This window comes from Emiliania huxleyi (assembly GCF_000372725.1).
Source record: "Emiliania huxleyi CCMP1516 unplaced genomic scaffold EMIHUscaffold_1, whole genome shotgun sequence".
NCBI lineage: Eukaryota > Haptophyta > Isochrysidales > Noelaerhabdaceae > Emiliania > Emiliania huxleyi.
In genome coordinates this window covers 1,629,064-1,650,821 of record NW_005202428.1, presented here as the reverse complement: position 1 = coordinate 1,650,821, position 21,758 = coordinate 1,629,064, and the positions used below count along the sequence as shown (strand labels likewise).

The following is a 21,758-nucleotide window of genomic DNA, read 5'->3' as shown; positions in this document are numbered from 1 at the left end:
CCCCCCTCTCGCCCCTTCCTTCCGCCCCACTGACCGGCTGCCGCCCGTTGTGCGCGCCCACACGCTGCACCCGGGACGTGTCCGGGACGTGTCCGGGACGTGTCCGGGACTTGTCCACTAGGCGCATCCCGCGCAAGCCAGAGCCGCCAAAGGCGCGGGGCTGCTAGAGCATCGCTAGCCCCGAACCCCTATCCCTCACCCGGCGACTGTCTCGCTTCCTTTGCTGCCACCCAACGCGCCCCTCCCCCTCCCCTCGCATGCCCCGTCGCGGCCACCTCCGCCATTCCATCGCCCCGAGCCGACGGCCACACTCACCGCCACCGCCGTCGCCGTCGCCGCCGTCGCCGCCAATCCCCTCGCCACCCCGCCTGCCCACCACCGCCACCGCCACCCCCTCCCCTGACGCGTCCCTCTCACGCGTCCCTCTGACGCATCCCTTCGACGCCCCTCTGACGCATCCCTCCCGCCCCAAAGGCACGCGCGCCGCGCAAGGCAACGCCCACCGCCTCGGAGGCGCGGAGCGGCGGCGGGCGGGTCGGAGGCACCGCCAAGGCCAAGGCGGCGGCGGGCCGCAAGGCGGACAAGCTCGGAGGCAAGGCGGTGGCGGGCAAGACTGTCGCAGGCAAGGCGGGCGGCAAGGGGGCGGGCAAGCGGGGCAAGCCGGCGCCAGCGGCGCAGTCGAGCACGATGACGAGCTTCTTCGCGAAGCACGAGGGCGTGTGGCAGCCAAAGGAGGAGGACCTCGCCGCGCCCGAGGCCGCCGCCCCCGCGCGCAAGAAGGCGCGCCTGCGCGTGCCAGAGGGCGGAGGAGGAGGCGATCCTTCTGACGCGGCCGTGAGACTCCCGGTAGGCGCGCGCCTCGCGCAAGAAGGCGGCGGCGGAGGAGGACGACTCCGAGCACGAGGCGGACCACGGAGGGCTCGCGGCGCGCCTCGCCCGCGAGGAGGCGGAGCACGCGGCGGCCGCGCGGCACGAGGCCGCCGGCGCGGACGGCGGCGCGGGACCAGCCAAGCGGCGCAAGCGGATCGTCGAGAGCGACGACGAGGAGGAGGGTGAGGCGGAGGGCGGCGAGGAGGGTGGCGAGGAGGGCGGCGAGGCGGCGGGTCCGGCGGCCGCTGCGCGGGCGGGCGGGCGGAAGCAGCGCGTCGTGGTAGACAGCGACGACGAGGAGGGCGAGGCGGAGCAGGGCGAGGAGGCGATGGAGGAGGACGAGGACGAGGACGAGGACGAGGACGAGGACGAGGACGAGGACGAGGAGGGCGACGAGGAGGCGATGGAAGAGGACGAGGACGGGGAGGAGGCGATGGAAGACGAGGAGGCGTAGCGGGAGTCGTCGCGGCCCGGGCGGGGACACACACACTGGACTGGCACATTCCCCCCGTCCTCAATCGCAGAGGCTCGCGGACGGTCTGGCGCATTTAGTACATGCGAGAGGGGCGGAGTCAGGGCGTGGTTCAAGGAGGACTAGAAAGCACAGTAAAGTGCCTATGTATGTACAAAGGAGAGCGCCTGGGCCCTGGGGTGGGCGCCTGCGCGCCTGGTCCCTGGAGCGCGAGCGCAAGTGAATTTCGTCACACGTCAGGCGCGCATCTAGGGGGATGGAAAACGAATCGGAACGACGACGATCGGAAGCGGCTGAACGCATATGAGCAAGACGCGCGTCGAATATAGGAACGAAACGAGATGGACACGAACGTCCTATCGAAACGCGCAATAAAAAAATAGTGTGCTGTGTGGCGAGGACATACTCAGACAAAAGTCAAAACCAACAAGAAATCACGACACACGAGACTCGAGACTCTCGCCTCTCGGACTGTCTCTTCTCTCCAGTCCCGTGCCTAGTATAAATACATAAAACGGACACGCCAACGAGGGGTGGGAGAAAGACAGCGACAGGGTCCCTCTCGTACAGGACAGGTTTTGGCGTGTCCCTGGGCTGTTGCCTGTTGGGTCCGTGTCGTCGTGTGGGTGAACCCTCGTCCCAGTAGGAGCCCTAGTAGGAGCCCCGCTCCGTGTCGCGATGCGCTCCCCGCCCCCGTTCTCCCCTGTGTCCCTGATCGTCCTTACAAGATCCAGCTCGTGTGCTGGGTTTACCCACACGACAGGGTCCCAGGGATTGCTCTCTCGTATAGGAAGGACAGGCAGGTTGCATGCACCCGGCGGCACGGGGGCAGGCGGGGCCTCCTACTGGTTGCGCTCTCCTAGTTCTCCTGCTCTTGCGACGCTATAATAAATAAATAGAGCAGGCATCTCCAGGAGAGATGGGCGACGCACGGACACAGAGGCACAGAAAGAAAGAAAGAAAACAGACAACCCAAGGGAGGCACAGTGCGCACCCCGCCGTCGCGCGAATTTCTTCTTGCCCCACCGCGTTTCAGCCCTGGCGCCAAGCACGCGCCCGTGAGACAGTGAGGTGTCGTTCTTATGTCGGCGCAAGAGTCTGAGAAGGAGAAGGCCAAGGCGCAGGGCCAAATACGAAGTGGCCAGGACGGGCTCCGCTCCGTGCTGCCCTTCAGCTCGAACGACGCAAAGTTCATGCCGTTCTCCGCCAACCCTGCGCTCGCGGCGATCATGCAGGCGAGCCGGCCCGAGGAGGCGGAGGGCATGCGGCGCTGGCTGCTGCGCGTCGAGGCTGCCATCCACGAGTGGATCGTCCGCCGCTGCTTCCTCGACTGCTCCGAGGAGGAGGCGATTGCGCGCTGCGCCGCCTACCGGTCGCTCGGCCGCGGCTGGTTCATTGTGCAGCTGCTTCCGCAGAAGAAGTTCAAGTTTTGGTGGGAGGAAATCGCGCAGATCGAGGGGAAGCGGGCCGCCGAGATCGACGAGCTTCGCGAGCGGATGGACCTCGGCGACATCCGACACTTCACGCGCGGGTTTGTCTGCCACAACGAGCTCGTCTTTTACATCCGCGGCAGCACCTCGGCCGCAGCAGTCGGTCGGCGCGCTGCGAGTGGCGTGTCTGCACACCTCCCGCTGTGAACAGGCATCTCCCACCCGACCAACCCGTCGGCGCGCGCGCCGTCGATCCGCATCATGAAGTGGGACCCGACCTTCCGGAGGACGGACCTCTGGACCGGTGAGCTGGCATGCAGCAGGGAGGCAGCAGAGAGGCAGCAGACGTGCAGCAGAGAGGCAGCCGAGAGGCAGCAGACATGCAGCAGACATGCAGCAGAGAGGCAGCAGACGTGCAGCAGAGAGGCAGCTGAGAGGAGGCCGAGAGGAGGCGAGAGGAGGCGCGAGGAGGCGCGAGGAGGCGAGATCAGCCGAGAGGAGCCGCCCAAGAGGAGCGGCCTCAGGACCGGCGCGCGGCGAGCAGTGACCTTGCTTTGCAGGCGGCAGCGAGTGGCTCGAGTCGGAGCTGCGCACGCCGGTGCCGAGCCGGTGCCGGAGCGGGAGAGGGCGTCGAGGCCGTCGGATGAGGGCGGGGTCCTTGAACAGGTGCCGAGCCAGCAGGAGCGGACGGAGCACGCGGCGACGTCGGAGCGGAACCGGCGGCGCAAGGAGCGCCAGCGCAGCAAGCAAAAGCAGGCGGCGGCAGCGGCGGCGGCAGCGGCGGCGGAGGCGGCGGCGTCCGAGGGGGACAAGCCTGGAGAGGTGCGTGCCCCAGCACAATACCATGACAGCCACGCCTCATGCCGTGCCCAGAGCACCTCCGATAGCAGCCTCTGATGGCACTCTCTTGACGGCGGCAACTCTTGTGATCATGGCCGCGCCCCCTTCTCGCCCACAAGGCGCCGCGCCGGCTCGCCGAGAGCAAGGAGCAGGCGCAGTTCGAGGAGCTGCTCCAGAGCATGAAGTCGCTCGGCGGCAGCGAACGGTCGCCGAGCGCAGGCGGCGACGGGGGAAGCGCGACGAGAGGAACCAAAGTGGACTCTGGTGGCGACGTGCTCTCATAGGCCGGGCGCGTATTGTGTTTTTGAGAGACCCGAGCGTCTTTGTGAAAGTGTGTACATACGTACTCGTACACCCCATGTACCCAGTCTCGGAGATTTCTCGAGAGTCCGCGAGTCTCGAGTGTCCCAGACACACAGATTCACAAAACAGCGCCGTCAACAACCGCGAAGCCGCGCGCTTCGTCTCCGCCTCAACGCCTTTCGCCGGCAAGGCCCTCGATGTCCGTGTGCGTGTCGACGGCACGTACGCCACCGCCCTCTCCTCCGACACCCTCCAGGACGAGCTCCAGCGGAAGCTCGGCCTTTGCTCTCCGTGGCGCTTCCCACCCTTCGGGTCGCGCTCGAGCGGGGCATGCCAGTCGATTTCTTCGGCGACTACCTTTACAACAAGGCCCACCACCGGCGGCCCCACGACGGCGTCCTCGCCGCCTGGGCGGACGCGATGCGCGCCCCGGCCAACGCGCCGGTCGTGCACGGTGACAAGGAGAAACCAGAGCTCACCCGGCAGTACAACGAGGGGTACAAGGTCGACCTCGCGGAACCCCACGCTGGGCCGGGAGGATGCGATGAAGTGAATGAAATCAAGCTCTGGACGCCCCTCCTCAAGACCTCCTCGGCGGGCGTTGGTAACGCCTCGAGCGGCGGCACGCCCGCCTCCGTTGGCCACTCCTACGCCTTCGGCAACACCGAAGAGAAGGCCCGCCGCCTAAACATGGGCTGCAAGGCGCGCGGGCAGCCCGGCCAACCCTTCGACCACAAGAACGGCCACGGCTACGTCAAGGCGCATCGCGGTTTCTACCATGACGCGATCTTTGTCAAGCGCAACAACTTCAACCTGCTGCTCCACGAGACGTTCGGCGGCGGCTTCTCGCCCACCGCCGTTCTCAAGCTGCGCCGCCTCGCGCGCAAAGTCGCGCGCGGCAGCGTCGACCGCACGGCCTACTCGCCCAAGAGCCAAGTACTCGCTCTCTTTTATGTCCCACCATGCAGAGCGCATCTCTCTCTCTGTTGTGCGAGGCGTGAACCGCGCCATTCGCTCTCACCTGGCAACCCTGTCTGCACGTCTCGCGCGCGCGTGAACAGGGCTCCAGGCCCCAAATGTGAAATGACGTGTGAGTTAGAGTTGTTTGGCTAGTGCCATTTCACTCTGACACGCTAATCTTGAAAACGTCTCCAAGGGAGCTCCGTGTTGCTTCCAGCGCCCTTCCCCGCGCTCCCTGCGGCCATGGCCGATGATCCTAGTATGAGAGGTCATCTGGCTACCGCGAGAGCGACCCAACTCGTCGACATCGTCCGTGATGGTGCCGCAAAGTCAGCCTTCGGAGGCTATCGTGGGGTCGAGCCGGCAGTAGCCGTGACATGTGGTTCCACCACCCCTCGTAGGCTTTGCCTCTGACCGCCACCGTTCCCAGGCTGCCTAATGGGATGGAAAGGAAGGCTCGGCGAGCATATAGAAGCGTTCTCGACCTCGTCGTGGCAACCTGCATGGCAGCGCTGGCGGGCGCGATGAGCGTCGTGCCACCTGACCCGAGACGGGTCGCAGGCGTCGTACCGAGCGCGTCGAGACCGTGTCCTGATGTGATCTGCACGGGTGAGTCACGTCGGCGTCAAAGGAGCGACGTGCGACCTGTCAGAGCTTGATCTCCGATCTCGGCGGCGTCGAGTCGCCGGCGGCGGCGACAAAGTTGTCCCTACCCAGGACGCGCAGAGGCAGCTGCGACCCCGCCGAGTGGACGGGCAGGTCACTCCGCGCCACCTGTCCGAGATGCCCCTTCGTCCGACTTGGCGGAGGCTACGCAGCTGCACTCTGTAAGGCACCGAGAGGGACAAAATGGCGCAAATGGTCAAATCAAGGTTTTGTACGCGAGCTGTGCCACAGTGAAATGGCACTAGCCTTTAAGGTATTGCTAAATCTCTCTCTCTCTCAGATTCAGCATTCACACACCACCTCCCGTCCACACGTGCTCGTGCACAAGCTCAAGCACACTGAGAAGCACCACACACCCCTCGCCGTCCCGACCTCCCCCCCCCCCCCCACACACGTGTCGCATTCGCACACACCTGGAACACGCACCCTATCGGCTTTGAGGCGTGCGGTCTTGGGCCTAGCAGGCGACGCGTCCGCAAGGGCCCACGTCCAGAAAATTTGATGGCGTGCCGGCAGCGCGGAGCGGGGAGCGGGCGGCATTGGCGCCGCCTTGCGCCTTCTCGAGCGAACCGAGTGCCTGGCGCGCCGCTTCCTCGACCGCTGCCGTGGCGGCGGCGGCGACGGCGGTGAGCGGCAGCGGCGCCATCGGGACGAGCGCCGCGCGCAGCATCTCGTACGCGCGCACCGGCTGGTCGGTGGGCACCATGTGGCCGCAGCCGCGGAGCAGCACGTACCTACTCTCGGGCCATCTCGCGGCATCTGGGGCCACCTGGGAGTGGCCGCAGCCGCGGAGCAGCACGCACGTAAAGTTGGACGACTTGCCTTGGGCGCGTCGCGCATACCCCATCAGGTCCGCGGCTCCTCCGGCGACCGAGGGTCCGTACATCGGCTCCGTCTTTGCGGCGGCATAGCTGCGGGAGCCCGACCACTGCAGCTTGTTGACGGCGCGCTCGGTGCCGGGGGGGCCGAGGATGACGTCATTCTGGCCGGAGTAGATCAGGACGCGGTAGTGATCGAGCAGGGCCTGCAGCTGTGGCACAACGCCCACCATCCAGTCGGCGAGCAGCTGTGTCTCCACGGTCTGGTTGAAGATGGCGTACGGCACCGAGCCGACGTGCAGCGCCTCCCGCACCTGCTCGCAGGGTGAGGGGGGGGCGTGAGCCGCGCCTCGTTCAACACAGCGGGCGGGCGGCCTCGCTGCCTCTCGGCCGCCTCTCGGCCGCCTCTCGGCCGCCTCTCGGCCGCCTCTCGGCCGCCTCTCGGCCGCCTCTCGGCTGCATCTCGCGCCTCTGGACGCGCGAGCCAGCCCACGAAGGGTCGAGGGTCGCCGAGCCCCGCCGAGGGGGGCTGCGCGAAGTTGAAGTAGTTGCCTCCCATGCCGGTCGTGTTGGCGTAGAAGGTACCCTGGAAGTAGTCGCCGTTGAGCTCCTACAGCGCACACTCCGAGAAGGCTCAGTCTAGCGGCCTGCGCTGGAGCGGCTCTGCACGCTCCTCCCCGCGGAGCTCCTCGTCGAAGGCGCGGAAGGCGGCCACCTGCAGGACATGTCCAGGACATGTCCCGGACATGTCATGGAAAGGGCACGGCGGAAAGCGGACTCTGCCGCACGTGAGCGTGGCGCCTCTTCGGGGCTCGCGTAGGGGAGACGGGAAGAGGGGAGGGACGAGGGGAGGGACGAGGGGAGGGACGAGGGGAGACGGGACGAGGGGGACGAGGCAGGGCACGAGGCAGGGAGGGCATGAGCGAAGGGGCGGCCACCGTGTCTCCCTTGGCGAGCGCCTTCTCCACCTTTCGGTCGTACGCCTCGTACACCTTTGCCTGGTCGGCGTCCGCGAGGCCTGTTCACGGCTGCTCGTCTGAAGACTTCCCGCAGAGGAAACTCGGCCTGGCTCCGCCGCCCGCGAGGCCGAGCGAGAAGAGCAGCGGGCCGAAGCCGGTCAGCTGCGTGGGCGGGTCAAAGGCGCCGTCGCCGATGGCGATCCCGCGCAGGTTGATCCGCCGCGGCGGCGCAGCCTTTGCGTTGTGGCTGTGGATGGCGTACGCGGCGGACGGGATGTACTTGCCCGCGTAGGACTCGCCGGTCGCGTAAAACTCGTTGGCGCGAAGCTCCGGGAAGAGGTCGAAGAACTGCTGGAGCGCGGAGTAGAGGTCCTCGCCGACGACGGTCTGGTTGGTGGCCATGCGGTCGAGCGAGTGGGTGAAGGAGAAGCCGGTGCCGAGCGGGTTGTCCAGCGCGAGCAGGTGGGCGTCCATGTTCCAGTTGACCGTCCGCGGCTCGATATCTCCGGCCGCCGAGATGCCAAACGGACCGAGCTCCTGCGAGGCGCGCCCGAGATCCATGTGACATGGCAGCCCCGACCATCCTCGAGGACCCGACCATTTGGGTTGCTGCGTCTCGCGGTGCGAGACAATATTGTCAAGAGGCGGTGTGAGTGTGAGCCAGCCGTGACGCGTCCTAACTGACGCCGCACCTCGTAAAAGCCGAGCAGCGAGGATGCGCCGGGGCCGCCGTTGAGCCAGAGGAGGACGGGCGCGTCGTCGCGCTTGGAGAGTGCCTTTGAAAAGACAAAGTAGGTGTTGCTCGCTGTCGCCGCGTCCACCGTGAAGAAACCCGAGTAGAGGTCGCCACTCCAGCCAGGCAGTGAGACGCGGGAGGCGGCCTGCGCGTCGGCAACACTGCCCGACTGGAGGAGCGGCGTGACAAAATTGGGGCCGCTGAGAGCGGCGGCGGCGAGGCAGCAGCTGAGCATCACGTGTACGACCGCCTGCAGACTCTCTCTCTCTCTCTGTAGATTGTGAGTCTGCCTGGCCGCGCGGAGGAGCCGACAGCTCGACGGGCGAGTTTTTCTCCTGGGTTCCTGTGATACTCGAGTAAGCTGTGGTCCGCTGTTTTCACGGTGCTCAGCACGCCCCTCGGTTAAGCTGCGGTGCAAAACTCTGTTTACCACCTTCAAGTACACCCCCAAGACTCCCCCAAACCGCCCAGGATGAGCTCCTGAGGTGCCAGTCCGCCCGAGATATGACCGGTTGAGGTTGGGGTTCCACGGTCAGGATGGAGGTGCCGAACTGGATGGGGGTCAGCCGGGGAGGCTGTTGTGGCGCACCGGACCGCCCCCCAGCACCGTGGCCCACCCAACTGTATCCATGGGAGTCACAAACGGTGCTGCACTCGCAGCTGCAAGCACTCACAACACTCAAACCCACCACCTGCCTCCTACCCTGTACGAGGAGCCATTTCACCCGTGCAACATCTGCACAGGTGTACCGCCGACGCTCCAGCGCCCGGCCCCTACTAGAGTAGTCTTGTGGGACCCACAAACGACCAATACATCCACTCGGGGCTGCAGCATGTGTCCGGGGGGGGCATCCCCGTGAAGCAGCCAGCAGGTGCCGGACACGGCGTTGGCCGTCTTGGACCGAGATCAGGGCGAAACTGCCTGTCTCATGGGGCTGAAGGACCGTCATGGGGTCGGCTTTGATGCTGCCAATCAGTCGGGTCGATAGGTGGCGCCCCAGCGAGATGCGTTGCGGGTGCTCGGCGTCGCCTGCTTTGAGTGGCCTAAACGCACTCGCGGGAGCCAGAGAGCAAAGGTGTGCGCGAATTGAGGCTTCTGAGCGAGTCCAGGCAAGCCACAGGACCGGCCATGTGCGTGGGTAGTCGAGCGGTGGCCGGAGGCAGCCTCCAGGAGTGGCTCTCAGTTCGGCACCTCGGTCTCGACCACGCCCAGACTGGGAGCGGACCACAGCTTATCCTGCAAGGTGTCCAGTCCGAGCCTGGCTGTTCTTCACCTTCCTACCTAACCTAACCTAACCTGCTTCGCGCCGGCAGAGCGCGACCTCCTTCTCCCCGTTCGAGTGGACTGCTTCAAGGCCGTCGGCACCTTCTTTCTTTGTTTGTTTGGCGACCCTGAAGCCTGCAAAAAAAAAGGAGCTCACCGCGCACCTCAGGAAGGAGCTCGCGCCGCTCGACGTCATCGACACGATCGTCGACACTGACTGCGTCACGAACACCTCGCAGCTCCGCCTCAACCTCGTCCAACGGATTGCCTGCGCGCAAAGACCAAGTACATTGCCGGCATCACGCCGCCCAATGTCGCGTGCGAGGCTCTCGAGTTTGCGCACAACCGCATCCGCAAGTCCTTTGAGAGCATTGCTCGCGCCGACGCCTCGCCCCAGGCGCTCCGCGACCTCGCGTGGCTCCCGGCACAGCTGCCGACCGAGATGGGCGGGTGCAACATCGACACCGCCTTCTCGCGAGCCGACAAGCGACTTCTCCATGTCGCTCCTCAAAAACTGGCGCACCCTCGTCGCCCACAACCCCGACTTCGCCCTCGACGAGGGAGGTGCGTCCAAGTACCCCACCATCGCCGCAGCTATCGCCACCTACGAGTCCGCCCTCTCGGACTGGAAGGAGGTGTGCGAGAAAAGCGCACCGCCCGCGACAAAACCAAGTACGAAGGTCGTACTACACACCGTCCGCGGCGGCTACCTGACTGAGTTTTACCCCAAGAGCGTCCCGCTCCCCGAGCCCGAGTCCCTTCTCCAGCTACCGACGCGATTCTCAATGGCACTTGCAAATCCACGTACCCGCGGCCGCGGGCGCTCGCTGCCATCAAGAATCACAAGGACTGGTTCGCGCACCAGGAGCTCGTCAAGGCGCGGGGTGTGCACGTCAAGAACAACCCGTCCCTCGGAGACAGCGCCGTCAACAACCGCGAAGCCGCGCGCCTCATCTCCGCCTCAACGCCTTTCGCCGGCAAGGCCCTCGATGTCCGTGTCGACGGCACGTACGCCACCGCCCTCTCCGACGCCCTCCAGGACGAGCTCCAGCGCGGAAGCTTGGCCTTTGGCTCTCCGTGGCGCTTCCCACCCTTCGGGTCGCGCTCGAGCGGGGCATGCCAGTCGATTTCTTCGGCGACTACCTTTACAACAAGGCACCACCGGCGGCCCCACGACGGCGTCCTCGCCGCCTGGGCAGACGCGATGCGCGCCCCGGCCAACGCGCCGGTCGTGCACGGTGACAAGGAGAAACCAGAGCTCACCCGGCAGTACAACGAGGGGTACAAGGTCGACCTCGCAGAACCCCACGCTGGGCCGGGAGGATGCGATGAGGTGAATGAAGTCAAGCTCTGGACGCCCCTCCTCAAGACCTCCTCGACGGGCGCTGGCAACGCCTCGAGTGGCGGCACGCCCCCCTCCGTTGGCCACTCCTACGCCTTCGGCAGCACCGAGGAGAAGGCCCGCCGCCTAAACATGGGCTGCAAGGCGCGCGGGCAGCCCGGCCAACCCTTCGACCACAAGAACGGCCACGGCTACGTCAAGGCGCATCGCGGTTTCTACCACGACGCGATCTTTGTCAAGCGCAACAACTTCAACCTGCTGCTCCACGAGACGTTCGGCGGCGGCTTCTCGCCCACCGCCGTTCTCAAGCTGCGCCGCCTCGCGCGCAAAGTCGCGCGCGGCAGCGTCGACCGCACGGCCTACTCCGTACTCGCCCAGGTACTCGCTCTCTTTTATGTCCCACCTTATTGCGGCCTAAATAAGAATTTTACAAGAGAAAAAGAAAAAGATCGGGAAGACGTAAGCAAGGAGCCAGCTGATAAGGAGGCGCTCTCAGTCTAGAGGCGGCTCTCGCTCTCTCCGAAGCCATGGGTGTTTGCTCCTCCACTCCGAAAGACCAGCCGGTCGCCGAGCCCACGTACGACCCTGCGCCCGCTCCTGCGCCCGAGGTGCCCGAGGTGCCCGAGGTGCCCGAGGGGGCGGTCGACACCGCGATCGACAAGCTCGAGACCAAGGTCGGCAGCGACCTCGACGGCGACGGCGAAGTGGCTGGCGCTCCCGTCGAGGAGGTGCCTGCCGACGCACCTGCCGAGGCGGCCGACGCAGTCGAGCCGGCCGAGGACAAGAACATTCTCCAAAAGGCGGCCGACTACGTCAAGTCCTTCTCGGGTCGCGTGGAGCCCGAGCCGGCCGCCAAAGAGCCCGCCGTCGAGCCCGAGGCAGCGCCGGAGGGCGGCTACGAGGCGCCGAAGGAGGAGGCGTCGGCCGAGGAGGCGCCGGCCGAGGAGGCGCCGGAGCCCGAGCCGGAGACCGCCTCGTTCCTCGACAAGGTGAAGAGCTACCTCTCGCCTCGGCCCGAGGTGCCCGAGGGGGCCGTCGACACCGCGATCGACAAGCTCGAGACCAAGGTTGGCAGCGACCTCGATGGCGACGGCGAAGTGGCTGGCGTTCCCGTCGAGGCGGCTGCGGAGGAGGTGGAGGCGGCGACCGAGGCGGCCGAGGTGGAGGCGGCGACCGAGGTGCCGGTGGAGGCCGCCGCCGAGGCGGTGGAGGCTGCGGTGGAGGCTGCGCCGGCGGTGCCGGAGAAGAAGGAGTCGTACCTCGGAAAGGTGGCCTCGATCCTCTCTCCGCGCAAGAAGGCGGCCTCCGACGCTTCGGCCGCCGATGCGCCCGCAGCTGACGACGCGGCGGAGGCAGCGGAGGCGGAACCCGTGGCGGAGGCGGAGGCGGAGGCGGCGCCCGAGGTGGCACCGGAGGCGGAGGAGGAGAAGCCGAGCCTGATCCAGAAGCTCTCCAAGGCCTTCTCCAGCATCATCCCCGCCACGCCGCAGTGCCTTCCCGGCCGGCCCTCGGAGAGCACGCTGAACGCCTCCGAGACGTCCGCCGACGCGCCGTCGGCGGCGGAGGAGGAGGAGGCCGCCCCCGCGTACAAGGCGGAGGCGCCGGCTGAGGAGGTCAAGGCTTAGGGTCCTTGCGCAGGCGCTCTTCGGGCTGGGACATGCACGTGTCGGCAGGAGAGCGCGTCAGGGGGGGGGCTCATCTTGCAGCGCTGCGGCCTGGCCGGCAGTCTCTCGACGCTGCCTCGAGGATGGGATCGAGGCCTGACGGGTGGGCGGCGATTTTTATGCCCGCCCCAGTGCAAAGTCCAAAGACTGGTGCTAGGCCACCAGGGCCGCCGTCCTCGTGTTCACATGACCGTTTATTTTTGTCTTTCACTCAGTGAGAGTAAAACACGAGAACACGGCTCGCTCAGCACAGATTCAAGACCATCACGCCGGCGCATATATTTTACATTTTCGAAATCTATCACGGCTATCACACTCCTCTCTCTCGTCTCTTGTCCGCCACGCCGCACGCGCACGCGCACTCGCGCACCACCGGCCGGCACCGGCGCCGGCACCGGCGCCGGCACCGGCACCGCGCGTCTCTCTCGCGCATTGAGAGCGACTTTGATGCGCGCGTGACGTGTGCAGATGCTCAGAAGTCAGATCACTCAAAGAGATCTGGCAGCCCGCTCTCGCTCTCGCTCTCGCTCTCGCTCTCCCCCTCCTCGTCGTCCTCGTCGTCCTCGTCGTCGTCGTCGTCGTCCTCGTCCCTCGCCACGCCCCCCTGGCCGCCAACCCGCGTGCCACTCCTCCCCCCAAACGCCGCGCTCGCCCTCACCCCGACGCCCGTGTCCGCGGCGGGCTCGTGCGCCGCCCCAAACGCCCACGCCTCGACCGCCGGCGCCGAGCCCGCGTCGGCCTGCGCTGCTGCCGACGCCCCGCCGCCGGCCACGCCTTGCGCCTCCACCACCCGTGCCGCCCGCGCCACTGCCGCCGCCTCCGCCGCCTGCGCCGCCGCCGCCTGCGCCGCCGCCGCCTCCGCCCCTCGCGCCTCCCTCGCACTACCCATCCCACCTGGCGACGCCGGCTGCGCTCCGGGTGACGTCGCGCTGGAGAGAGCGACCATCCACGCCTGCGCCTCCGCCGCGTCGGCGGCGCGGAAGGAGACGGGCGCGGCTCGCTCGGCGCCTACGGGGTAGCTCCGAGAAGGGTCGGGGGGAGGGCTCGGGCAAGGAGGCGGGCGCGGCTGGGTCAGAGCCGAGTCCGACGCGGCCGAGGAGGCCGGAGACCAGGGAGGCGACCTCGATGGTGTGCGTCTTTCCGCAACGCAGCGAGGGCGCCGCGCCGGGGGCGAGGCGGACCGAGTAGAGGAGGTGGTCCGGCCTGAGGTCCTCGGCGGCGGCAGGGGAGGAGGGGCCGGCGGAGGAGGGCGAGGAGCCGCCAAACAAGTGGACGAACCTGACTCCAACTAACCACGCGAGACTCACCGAGGTTGGGCCGAGGTTGGGCGGAGCGGGAGGGAGGACGGCGCCCGTCGCGCGTGAGCACGGCGTGCGCGGACGCCCAAGTGCGGAGGACGGCCCGCTGGTAGAGGAGCGAGCCTGTGCACGAGACGAGCCGAGATGAGCCGAGACGAGCCGAGACGAGCCGAGGGTGGACGGCGCGCTGGTAAGAGAGCGCTAAGAGAGAGCGCGCCCTCGTGGAGCACGAGCGCCGAGGGCGGCAGCGCGGGCTGCGATGCGTACTCGTCGTGGCCGCTGCCAGGCGAGAGCAGCGCCTCGAGCGCGATCGCCTTTGGGTCCTCGGCGAGGCCTGGCGGGCGGGGAGGCGGGGAGGAGGGGAGGGGAGGGGAGGGGAGGGGAGGGGAGGGGGAGGCGGGGAGGGGGAGGGGAGGGGGGGGGGGTGAAGAGGAGCTCGCACCACGCCTCGCCACAACCGTCTCACGCAAACTCTGCGGCTGCCACATCTCGGCTGCATCTCGGCCAGCATCTCGGCTACGCCTCGCCCGTCGAGGCGGGTAGCTCCTTGAAGAGAGCGTGCACCTAGCAGTGGCACGAGGCCTCGCTTGTTCCGTGGTCGACGAAGCAGCTCCTTGAAGAGAGGGGGAGGGGAGGGGGGACTACCGCGGTGGTCGACGCGGCGACGTCGGCCCACAGACGCTGCTGCAGCGAGACGAAGACGCGGAGCGAGCCTGCGGGGGGGGGGAGTCGCGGTCGCCGAGGTGTACGCAAAGTGCGGGCGAGGACGGGACGACAGGGGGGGGGGGGGGTTGGGGGAGGGGTTTGGGTTTGGGTTTGGGGGGGGGAGGGGGCCGTGAAGCGTCGCCACGCGCGCGTGCTCGGCGGCGCGGAACCGCTCGAGGATCTGCCGCACCTGGGGAGGGTCACCCGAGGTGATTGGCGCGAGATCGGCCGAGATTGGAGCCGCGCGAGAGCCCGGCTGCACCCCTCGCGCCGCTGCCCACAGGCGGCGGGAGAAGGCGGCGACGGCGGCGCGGTAGTGAAACTCGGTCAGCCACAAATCCTGCTCACGCCGCTGACCTGTGACGAGGCGCTGTTCACGGCGCAGGCCTGACGCTCGGCCGGCGCAATCAAGGATCCTTGCCGCCGTCTGCGCCGGCCGCCGCGGCAGAGGCATTCTGCTGCGCCTGGTGCCACGCCGTCCGGTGCGCAGCGAAGGCGTCCGCGCAGGCGGCGTCGAGCCTGGCGGCCGCCTGCGGGACATGCGTCCTGCACGTGTCATGGACACGTCGTGTGCGCCTCCTCCTCGTGCAGCTCTGCCGCCTCGACGACGTCAGAGGTGAAGGCCTGTTTCGGACGAGACGCGTGAAGAGACCAGTTCCACACGGCCCGCCCCAAAGCCTCTCTGGCGGCGGAGTGCGGTGGCCTTGCACGCGGCGTCCGAGGCGGCGCCGTACGCCTCGAGCGAAGCGCTCAGCTCCTTGGCCAGGCCTCCGCTCTCGCCTGCGGGTCGTGCCGTGGACGTGTCCTGGACGCATCCTCGGCTCGTTGGCCACGCCCGGCCGCCCGTCGCCGAAGCGCGTCAGCTTCTCCGCAGCGTGGTGCAGCATGCAGCCCAGCACCGACATGACGGCCGCGAGCTCGGAGCAGCCGCCCGCGTCGCACAGCGGCGCGCACCCGGATCCCGCGCCGCCCGGCAGCGCCGCCGCGCGGAGGTCGGCCAGCTCAGACACCTGCTCGCAGCAGAGGCGCGAGGAGGGGCGTCAGCCGCCGCCGCCGGGCCACAGCAAGCTCGCCCACCGGCCCGGCTCGCAAGCGGCACCGATCTCGCCTCCGGGCCGGTGCCTAATAACTCGTCTCCCTACTACCTCCACTGCTGCTGCTACTCGAAGAGTGCCTTCTTGCCTCCGAGCCGGTGCTTTGAGAACGAGGCTGCGTACGCCAAGTCCGCGGCGGCGCGCTGCTGCAGAAAGGAGAGGCAGTCGGCCTGCTCCCCGCGCCCCTTGGCCGCCTGCTTCTGCAGCGCCGCCAGCGTGCTCGCCTGCGCCGCCGACCAGCCGGAGAAGTGCTCGCGGCGCGTGGTCTCGGCTTGCTCCAGCGTGCGAAAGGCCGACGCCTTGAGGGCCCACTGGGCGGAGAGGCGCGCCTCGGCATCAGTCCGCGCGACGTCGACCATCATCCACGGCTGCGCGTCACCCTCATGCGACCGCACCTCGCTCGTCGTGATTGCGGCATTCATGACTGCGGCCGGAGGCGGCGGGGTGCGCCACGAGCCAGTTGCGGCTCGCACGGCGGCTCCGCCAGCATAGCGGAGGGCAGAGCGGGCGATGGTGGCGCCATCATCGCGGCATGCGCTGACCAGGGTGGTGCCGGCGGCGTCAATCGAGGGGTCTGCCTGCATTTGCGGGCGCAGCTGTGCGGGCGGCTGGCTGTGAGCCGGTCGGATGGTTGCGAATGTGAGGTCTGATTTGTTTTTTCTGTGGTCTACTTTTTACCTGCCCATCTGACGCAGAGGACTGGGCAGGGTCTCTCGGTGTACACTGTGGGTACCGACGTACCCTTCGTGCTCTAATTCGTACCCGCGGGACGGGACAAGGCTGAGCAGCTCTGGCTATTTCTTGTTGGCTTCTAAAAATCTCTCTCTATCAGCCTCTCATCATCTCCACTAGCATAAAAATCAACAACAACAAGTCGCGCGCGGCAGCGTCGACCGCACGGCCTACTCGCCCAAGTACTCGCTTTCTTTTATGTCCCACCATGCAGAGCGCATCTCTCTCTCTGTTGTGCGAGGCGTGAACCGCGCCATTCGCTCTCACCTGGCAACCCTGTCTGCACGTCTCGCGCGCGCGTGAACAGGGCTCCAGGCCCCAAATGACGTGTGAGTGTTAGATTTGTTTGGTATTGCTAAAAATCTCTCTCTCTAAAAATCTCTCTCTACTCCAGGCCCCAAATGACGTGTGAGTGTTAGAGTTGTTTGGTATTGCTAAAAATCTCTCTCTACTCCACAGCCCACAGCGCCCACAGGGCCGGGGCCGCCATGTATGCCCATCTCTTGAGTGTTGCCGAGACTAAACCCTCAATCTACTTTATAGACACTTGTAATCTCGTACACCATATGGCGCATGTCGGGCTGGAGCGCTGGACCCGCGATCATAAACCTCGTCCGTCCCGGATTCGCCTCTCGCCACTTTCGGGTTACGTTCGCAGGTGGCGAACAGGCACATGGGCGACGCGGAAACATACAGCGCGTTGCACCATTCCTCCCTTCTCATCACTGCCCCGGCGCCCACGCCTCGACCTTCTTGGGCAACAGCTGGTTTGACAGGTCCTCTCCGTGGCCTAGGCAGGCGTGGCCGCCCTCGCCCCAGCTCCAGACAGCGCCGTCGGCGGAGATGGCGAGGCTGTGCCGCCCTCCAGCCCCCGCCGACACAGCGACGACGCGCTGGTCAGCAAAGGCCTCGATCTTCTTCGGAAGCAGCTGCTCCTCCAGGTCGCCGTGGCCCAGCTGGCCAAAGTCTCCATTGGCCCAGCTCCAGACGGCGCCGTCGGCGGTGATGGCGAGGCTGTACCCGCCTCCAGCCGACACGACGACGACGCGCTGGCCAGCCAAGGCGTCGATCTTCTTGGGCAGCAGCTGGCTCTGCTGCTCGTCGCCGTGGCCCAGCTGGCCACCGGCTCCATTGCCCCAGCTCCAGACGGCGCCGTCGGCGGTGAGGGCGAGGCTGTGCAGCTCTCCAGCGGACACAGCGACGACACGCTGGCCAGCCAAGGCCTCGATCTTCTTGGGCAGCAGCTGGCGCTGCTTGTCGCCATGGCCCAGACTGCCATAGGTTCCACGGCCCCAGCTCCAGACGGCGCCGTCGGCGGTGATGGCGAGGCTGTATCCAAATTCCTCTGACACAGCGACGACGCGCTGGCCAGCCAAGGCCTCGACCTTCTTGGGCAGCAGCTGCTCCTGCTCGTCGCCGTGGCCCAGGCTGCCATAGCCTCCACCGCCCCAGCTCCAGACAGCTCCGTCGGCGGTGAGGGCGAGGCTGTGGTATCCTCCAGCCAACACAGCGACGACGCGTTGGCCAGCAAAGGCCTCGATCTTCTTGGGCAGCAGCTGGTTCTGCTCGTCGCCGTGGCCCAGCTGGCCATGGGCTCCACAGCCCCAGCTCCAGACAGCGCCGCTGCCGGTGATGGCGAGGCTGTGGAATGCTCCAGCCGTCACACTCATGGCGCGCTCGCCGCCCAGCATGGAAGGGAGGCGTGTCGGCGTGTTGAGCTGCGTCACGCCCTCGCCATGACCGAGCAGTCCCGGCAGCCAGCTCTCAGCCTTTCCGCACGACGAGAGCCGCCCCTCGCCGTCGATGAAGAGGCTGTGCTGACTGCCTGCCGCCGCCCTCGCCGGCGGGTTGGACTCGCACAGCAGCGCCGAATAGCACAGCCACCGCACGACGCAGCTCTCGCCCTCTGGCTGCGTCAGCAGCTCGAAGCCGCGCTCTCGCGCCCACAAGCGGATGCCCTCCGCCGCGAGCGTGGCGTGGAAGAGCAGCGAGACGGCCGCGACGCGAGCGATGTCGGCGGGGTCGCAGCGAGAGAGGGCGCGCGCGAGGAGTTCCGTGGGGAGGTCGAGGAGGCGGGTGGGCGGCGGCGTGCCTGGCGAGGGAGCGGCGGTGGAGGCGGAGGCGAGGCGGCGCGAGCGGCGCCGCTGGGTGGACATCTCGAGAAAAAGAAATCTCAGCGGGTCTAGGAGCACCCCTCTCCAAAAAATCAAAAAAGAGCGCAACCAGTAGGAGGCCCGCGCCTGCCCCCGTGCCGCCGGGTGCAACCTGTCCTATACGAGAGAGGAATCCCTGGGACCCTGTCGTGAGGGTGAACCCTGCCCAGCCCCCCTCCGTGTCGCGATGCGCTCCCCGCTCCCGTTCCCCTGTGTCCCTGATCGTCCTTACAAGATCCTGCTCGTGCAGGTGGGGACCCTGTCCTTCTCCCACCCCTCGTTTGGCGTGTACGTTGTATTTATTTATTTATTCTCCAAAAAATCCCTGTGTGGTGGCGGCGCGGCGCAGACATTGCGGCGGTGTGAACACTGGGCCACAAATTGGGGGGGGGGGTTCGGCGGCACCCTCGACCAAACCTTGCTCAAGGTTCTTGGGTGCAAAGAGCGCGGCCACAAGTCACAGGGCCCGCTTGTCCATGCGACCGGCAGAGGCAGAGGCCGGCGCGGGGAGGACATCGCGAGGAAAAGAATTTTTGCGCCTGGGAATTTTCTGCCTCACACGATAAGCGAGACGACGGCTTCCTTAGAAGAAGGTCCTCGCGACATGTGACATTCTTCTTGTGAGGAAATTCTTTTGAGAAGCCCAACAACCGCTTCGCGTTGGCCGCTTCCTAGATGCCGGCCGCCAGGACGAGCGCAATTTCTTTTTCTGTTATACTTTTTGGTGCCCAGATAGGACTGGGCAGAGTCTCTCGGTGTACACTGTACCGACGTACCCTTCGTGCTCTAATTCGTACCCGCGGGCGGGACAAGGCACAAGGCTGAGCAGCTCTGGCTATCAGCCTCTCATCTCCACAAGGCTCAAGGGGCCGCCGCCGCCGCCATGGCGGCCCCTAAGCCCTATCCTGAGTGTTGCCGAGACTAAACGTCTGGATCTCCGATCTCAACAACTAAGAGTCTCTTAACGAAAAGTCTCTGGGACATCGCGAGCAAAGAATTTTACGACCTGCTCCCTCGCACGACAGGCTCGCACACAGGAAAAGAATTTATTATCAGAGACTATGGAAAGTTCACGTCATGACGGTTAAAACGGCTGTTAACCGTCATGACGTGGTCAATATGTCATGACAGCGGCTGCGAAACGACAGCAGCAACGACGGCAGCAACGACAGCTGGTGACAGCTGGTGACAGCTGGTGACAGCTGGTGACAGCTGGTGACAGCCAGCTGCCAAGGAGGAGTGAAAGGCACCAGGAACAGTGACAGCCATAGTGACAGTGACAGTGAAGCCAGTGAATGCCAACGACAGGCGGTGACAATGTCAGCGCGGGGCCCCGCGAGTGACAGCGACAGCGACAGCGACAGCGACAGCGACAGCGACAGCGACAGCGACAGCGAGGCAGCGCCACAGGCACAGCCGTGAGGCAGCCATAGCCCTCGTGAACGGGCCCAACCGCCCACCCACCCATCTGTGCAGTACACCCCATGGACTAAAATAAGACACCGGTGCGCGTGGATGTAGCTCTCAACGCCTGATGCACAGCAGCGTTTGTACGTCTCACACATTTTGCAAAACTCCTGCTCCTCTGCCTCAGAATTTCTCTGTGTAGGGTGAGCCTGCTTTCTTGTAGCAGAGCAGAGCTCTCTACATGAGAGTTCCTGATCAACGCCACTTGTGGCTCGGCAATGGCCACCGTGGCCGGTGCGCTTTGACTCGCACAGTGAACGCCAGCCACGCGCGCCGTGCCTTCCTCCAGCCTTGTGATCGTGGATTTCAAGGTCCCAATCCTCGCGGCTCTGAGGATTGACACCGTTCGCTCGCGTGAGATTTTTGAGCGGCAGATGAACCAGCGCTGGAGCCCATCACGGCACATGCTGGAGGAAGGAGGGCAAGGGTCTTGCAGATTCTCCGACTCACGCCCGCTGCTGCTGACCGTGCGTGGCTACTGTTGAGAGGGTTTCTCATGTGGCGTCGGGCGTGCGAGTGAGCGGTCTCGCGCGCATGCATCTATATCTTGAGTGTCCTGTCTCTCTCGTTAGTGGCACCACACACTGTCCTGCGGGGGTGCTCATGACAGCAGCAATGACAGCAGCAATGACAGCAGCAATGACAGCAGCAATGACAGCACAGCAGCAGCAACGACAGCGATGACAGCAGCAATGACAGCAGGAATGTGTCAGCTGCGCAATTACAGCAGCAGTGACAGTTGGACCAGTCGGGGGATGGTTACGACAGCAACGACAGCAGCAACGACAGCAGCAACGACAGCTGGTGACAGCTGGTGACAGCTGGTGACAGCTGGACAGCTGGTGACAGGTAGGTGTCACTGTCGCTGTCGTTTGCTGTATGACAGCTGGCAGCTGTCATGACAGCGGCTAACCGTCGTGACAGCGGCTAACCGTCATGACGTGAACTTTCCATAGTCTCTCAAATGACATGTCGCAGGAAAAGAATTTATTCTCCATGACATGTGCATGCACATGTGCATGCACATGTGCATGCACATTGCACATGTGCATGCACATGTGACATGTCCTCGTGAGCACGCTCGCTGGCAGCGGCGTTGCGGGATGCCGGAACAAAATCCGGTATTTCTTCTCACGGAAGTGAATTGCTCCGAGCTGCACTCACCGAAGAGATGCTCGCCGCCGCTTCCTCCCTGTCCGTCTCCCTCCCTGCCGGCCGTGCGCACCGACTCGCGAGCGCTGACGCTCGCCTCTCTTGCCCTCCGCGCAGGCCGCTGGCGCTCGTCCAGAGCGGCGCCGCCCTGCGCGCTCCGCAGCTGCAGCCGCTCTCCGCCCAACTTAAGGTCAACGGGATGGTGGGCGACTGCAAGCCGCTGGGCTACTTTGACCCGCTCGGCTTCTCCAAGGACGCGTCGCCCGAGACGATGGCCAAGTGCGCCGCCGCTCTGCGCCGCCGCCCCGCAGCATCGCCGGAGCCGGGCCGCCGCTCCCTTTGCGGCGAGCCGGGAGGGAAGGAGGCGGCGTGTGCTCGCGTAGGTTCCGCGAGGCGGAGCTGAAGCACGGCCGAGTCGCCATGCTCGCGTGCGCCGGCATGATCACCGCCGACAAGTTCCACCCCCTCTTCGGCGGCAAGCTCTCGAGCAACCCGCTCCTCGCAATCACGCAGGCGCGCCGTCCAGCATGCCGCCGATATCGCCCCCACCTCCAGCCGCGCCGCCTCCGTCGCCGCCGCCCTCGCCGCCACCGCCCGCGCAGCCGTCCTCCTCGCTCTCGCCGCCCCCGCCCTCGCCGCCCTCCCGCCGCCGCCCAACCGAACCCGCGCAGCCGCCGCCCCCGCCCGCGCCCCTCTCGCCACGCCGCTGGCACCACCGCTCTGGGCGCCCCGGCGTGCGTGCGCGCCCACGGAGCTCCGCGACGTTTCGCCCCCCACCCTTAGTCCGGCCGCGGCAAAAAGACGAGGGGAAGTTTGACACTTCCGTAGCTCAT

The 21,758-nt window shown here is 66.3% G+C and overlaps 5 protein-coding genes across 5 annotated transcripts in view; 2 read left to right on the top strand and 3 right to left on the bottom strand.

The window, feature by feature from the left end:
* Positions 1-5,998: 5,998 nt before the first annotated feature.
* On the bottom strand, positions 5,999-8,289 carry EMIHUDRAFT_194378 (hypothetical protein; the record flags this gene model as incomplete). Its single annotated transcript, XM_005794203.1, has 7 exons — positions 5,999-6,118; positions 6,227-6,275; positions 6,345-6,673; positions 6,853-6,969; positions 7,298-7,377; positions 7,420-7,855; positions 8,011-8,289. 7 exons carry the CDS (start codon positions 8,287-8,289, stop codon positions 5,999-6,001), a joined length of 1,410 nt encoding a protein of 469 aa, XP_005794260.1.
* Positions 8,290-9,027: 738 nt separating this feature from the next.
* EMIHUDRAFT_194377 (hypothetical protein) lies at positions 9,028-9,690 on the bottom strand (the record flags this gene model as incomplete). The annotated part of the gene is made up of 4 exons (XM_005794202.1): positions 9,028-9,150; positions 9,247-9,291; positions 9,377-9,453; positions 9,570-9,690. The coding sequence occupies 4 exons, from the start codon at positions 9,688-9,690 to the stop codon at positions 9,028-9,030; spliced, it is 366 nt and encodes a 121-aa protein (XP_005794259.1).
* Positions 9,691-11,159: 1,469 nt separating this feature from the next.
* Positions 11,160-12,624, top strand: GPA (polysacharide-associated, calcium-binding protein). Its single transcript, XM_005794201.1, has 2 exons — positions 11,160-12,578; positions 12,599-12,624. Exon 1 carries the CDS (start codon positions 11,188-11,190, stop codon positions 12,283-12,285), a length of 1,098 nt encoding a protein of 365 aa, XP_005794258.1. The 5' UTR covers positions 11,160-11,187; the 3' UTR covers positions 12,286-12,578; positions 12,599-12,624.
* A 184-nt stretch (positions 12,625-12,808) lies between these two features.
* On the bottom strand, positions 12,809-16,005 carry EMIHUDRAFT_95046 (hypothetical protein; the record flags this gene model as incomplete). Its single annotated transcript, XM_005794200.1, has 9 exons — positions 12,809-13,332; positions 13,632-13,745; positions 13,804-13,956; positions 14,187-14,235; positions 14,268-14,335; positions 14,532-14,667; positions 14,980-15,107; positions 15,282-15,337; positions 15,491-16,005. The coding sequence occupies 9 exons, from the start codon at positions 16,003-16,005 to the stop codon at positions 12,809-12,811; spliced, it is 1,743 nt and encodes a 580-aa protein (XP_005794257.1).
* A 4,922-nt stretch (positions 16,006-20,927) lies between these two features.
* Lhcf55 (light harvesting protein) overlaps positions 20,928-21,758 on the top strand; it is a gene marked incomplete at its 3' end in the record, with an annotated part of 1,262 nt that continues 431 nt past the window's right edge. Inside the window, exons 1-3 of the mRNA XM_005794199.1 lie at positions 20,928-20,967; positions 21,043-21,204; positions 21,309-21,445. Of these exons, the coding sequence (XP_005794256.1) occupies positions 20,945-20,967; positions 21,043-21,204; positions 21,309-21,445 (322 nt within the window). The 5' untranslated portion in view covers positions 20,928-20,944. The remainder of the gene's footprint in view (positions 20,968-21,042; positions 21,205-21,308; positions 21,446-21,758) is intronic.